We start from the raw sequence: 2,824 nt of genomic DNA on the forward strand, positions 1-2,824 counted from the left end.
TAATTATGGGGCATAGATACAAGGGTTGCCACAAAATTTCAGCCCAAATCGCGGGTCAAATAATCAAAAAGGAGCCCAAATAATATGTGACTGACAGGAACACTGACTTGTTTGACAGAAAACTACCCAAACTGGCGAAAGTCGTGGGAGTTAATGTTGCGAAATTGCCCAATTTTTTCTAAATGGTACAAAAAATTGTCTGACTCATACGGAAAATCTTCAAAAGTCACCAAATTGGGCTACCAAATCGTGAGTATTAGCAACCCTGGCGTTAAAGACCCTGGACCAGATTCTTTACCAGGGTCTTTGAATGCTCATCTTGGAAGAAAGGAATTTGAGACACCTGTTGGGATGATACAACCATCGGTACAACATGGGTACATGTATGTACAACATCTCAAAAATGTTGTAAACAACTATTTTCATAAAATATTCATGCGAGTATTTTATTATTTTTTTTATTTGGGGGGTTGGGGGTTGGGAGGCGCGAGCCCCAGGGGTAAAAAGTAGGGCGGCAAAAAAAGAAGTGGCGGCAAGAAGAATTATTAATGAATAAAGGGCTAGGGCGAAACAACATTAATTATGGAAGGTTTTGTTAAAATTGTGAAACGAATGAAAATTAAACTATACGGTTACCTCAAAATTTTGCGGTTGTTGGGCTGCATTGTTTATATAATATTATAAATGTATTAGGATAGGCCCTACTGATAAGTCATTCCAATATCTGTGGTCATACATGATTTTGTATTTAATTAGGGAACTGATTCAAAAATGCGTTTGTTTGTAATATTTAGGACCAATTTTGTAAAAATAAGTTGTGATCTGCATCTGATACTTTCAAATCATGAATGAATAAACCCCTTGTAAAAACGGAATACCGAGATGTCTCGGTGGGGGGACGGGACTAGAGTACCCGCCAGAGTATCATGGGGATGGGGCCCTCCAACATTATTTAAAGGTCAACATTGTAAAATACATGTAAATAATAACAATTATATTAATTAATTATTATTGGGGCCCCCGGGGGAAAGTCTGACCCCCTTAGTGAAATAATAAAATAAAATTTGTTGAATGTTCTACACCCTGGGTTTACGTACACGGCGTCATGTAACGCGTTAACTTTGCACATCCCTTTGAAATCTACACCACGTGCCGACCCCAGTCAAAATATCCGGGGAAAATAGATGAATGAGTGACTTCCAACCAATCACAGGGCTACATTTCCAGACGTCAAAATTGCGCACGCGTGTTTTAAGACACTATTTCCATTCAGGAATTAGACTTAGGCCGAAGCTTAATCAACGAGTCGTTATTGGATGTGAGAGTAGTAAAAGACTTGATGCAAGACTAGTCGTAAACAAAGCCACGTGGGATTGGTGCCGGCATGCTCACAAGGATAGGTATTCGTTTTTGTGTACGCCATAAAGACAAACTCCGCCTACTTAATTAGGTTGTAGAATATTAGCAGACACTTGTCATGTTTTCGCTACAGAATTTATCTGACACTTGTTGCCGTGAGAACGTCTTACCTCGTGCTTAATAAATTCACCAAGTTGTTTCGACTCTGCATTTGCAACACCGTATTATTATTTAGTCGCTTGATATTTGATATCCACGGTTTTGAATTCAACTCGTCTTTGACTTTTCGTCTATTTTGTGCAAAAATAGTGACTACAACTTCATCATGGCAAACAACGTTTGGATGTCAAGAATGGCCCAGCTTGAGCAGCAAGAAGAGCCTTTTAAACCGTTCGAAGATTATCTCGGACTAGTGAATCTGGTTAAGAACCTGAACTCGAGTTTGAATATGAACACTGACAGTACTACCAGTACCAACAATGCTGTGCCATGTTGTTCTGCCAACCATGTGTGTCGTTCTCGCACCACCAGCACTTCCAGCGCCCACAGTGCAGAGGAGCTGTTTTCTTGGGATGAATTCAAGTTGAATGGTGTAGACGTAGACGACGACGGTGCAGGATTCCAGCCATTTGCTCCAAGAAACACCAGGAAGCTGGTTTCCAGACTCCCAAGCGCCAAGAATCGCAGGACACCTACTTGGTGCGTATTCTGCAAGAACAACGGGGAAAGCGAGATGGTCTACGGGGCCCACATCCTCAAAGACTCAGAGGGCCGTACCAGTTGTCCCATATTACGCAACTACACATGCCCCATATGTGGGGTCAGTGGGGACGGAGCCCACACCATCAAGTACTGTCCGCTGAACAAGGAGGAGACATTCCCGCCTTCCATAGGCCTACTCAAAACCGCCAGGACATCCACGGGAAAGAAGAGGGACTGCATGAGCAGCATGTTAGACCGTCTGAATTGACTTTTGCGTCTTTCAGTTGCTGAAGATTTAGCAGTGAACATACATTAATATTTACCAGTTTGTTCCTCTATTTGTTGCATTATTTTTCTACCAGATTCCCACGCATTCAACGGAGCCACGAAGTTAAAGAGCCAAAATGCAGCATGGTGTTACGACCTTGGTTTCCTGCAATTTACGTACAATCTAATTGAAAGTGACGGCAGTTTATGTACGTACATTTATGTGAACACAGATGCAAAGTATTTCATCGTGTCAAATTTTGTTTCGTATTTCAGGCTGGTCTGAACAATTTATAGGCGACTTTCAAACATAATCATGTAATTATAATGTCAGGAAAACCCAGTAACACGTTCATGAAGTTTCGAATGTTCATTTCAAAATTCGGTGATTTGTGTTGAAGCACTGAATAGTTTTTTTGATGTTAGAAAAGTTATCAATTTTATGACGAGAAAATTAAGTCTTCTACATTTTCCTGGTTTTTGTGAAAGTCAACAA

General features: G+C 40.8%; 1 protein-coding gene across 1 annotated transcript; it reads left to right on the plus strand.

Moving 5' to 3' along the window:
- The first annotated feature begins 1,430 nt into the window (after positions 1-1,430).
- Positions 1,431-2,329, plus strand: LOC140162372 (uncharacterized). The gene has a single exon (XM_072185579.1). It carries the CDS (start codon positions 1,685-1,687, stop codon positions 2,327-2,329), a length of 645 nt encoding a protein of 214 aa, XP_072041680.1. The 5' UTR covers positions 1,431-1,684.
- The last annotated feature ends 495 nt before the right edge of the window (positions 2,330-2,824 follow it).

This window comes from Amphiura filiformis, chromosome 10, assembly GCF_039555335.1.
Source record: "Amphiura filiformis chromosome 10, Afil_fr2py, whole genome shotgun sequence".
Classification (NCBI taxonomy): Eukaryota; Metazoa; Echinodermata; class Ophiuroidea; order Amphilepidida; family Amphiuridae; genus Amphiura; species Amphiura filiformis.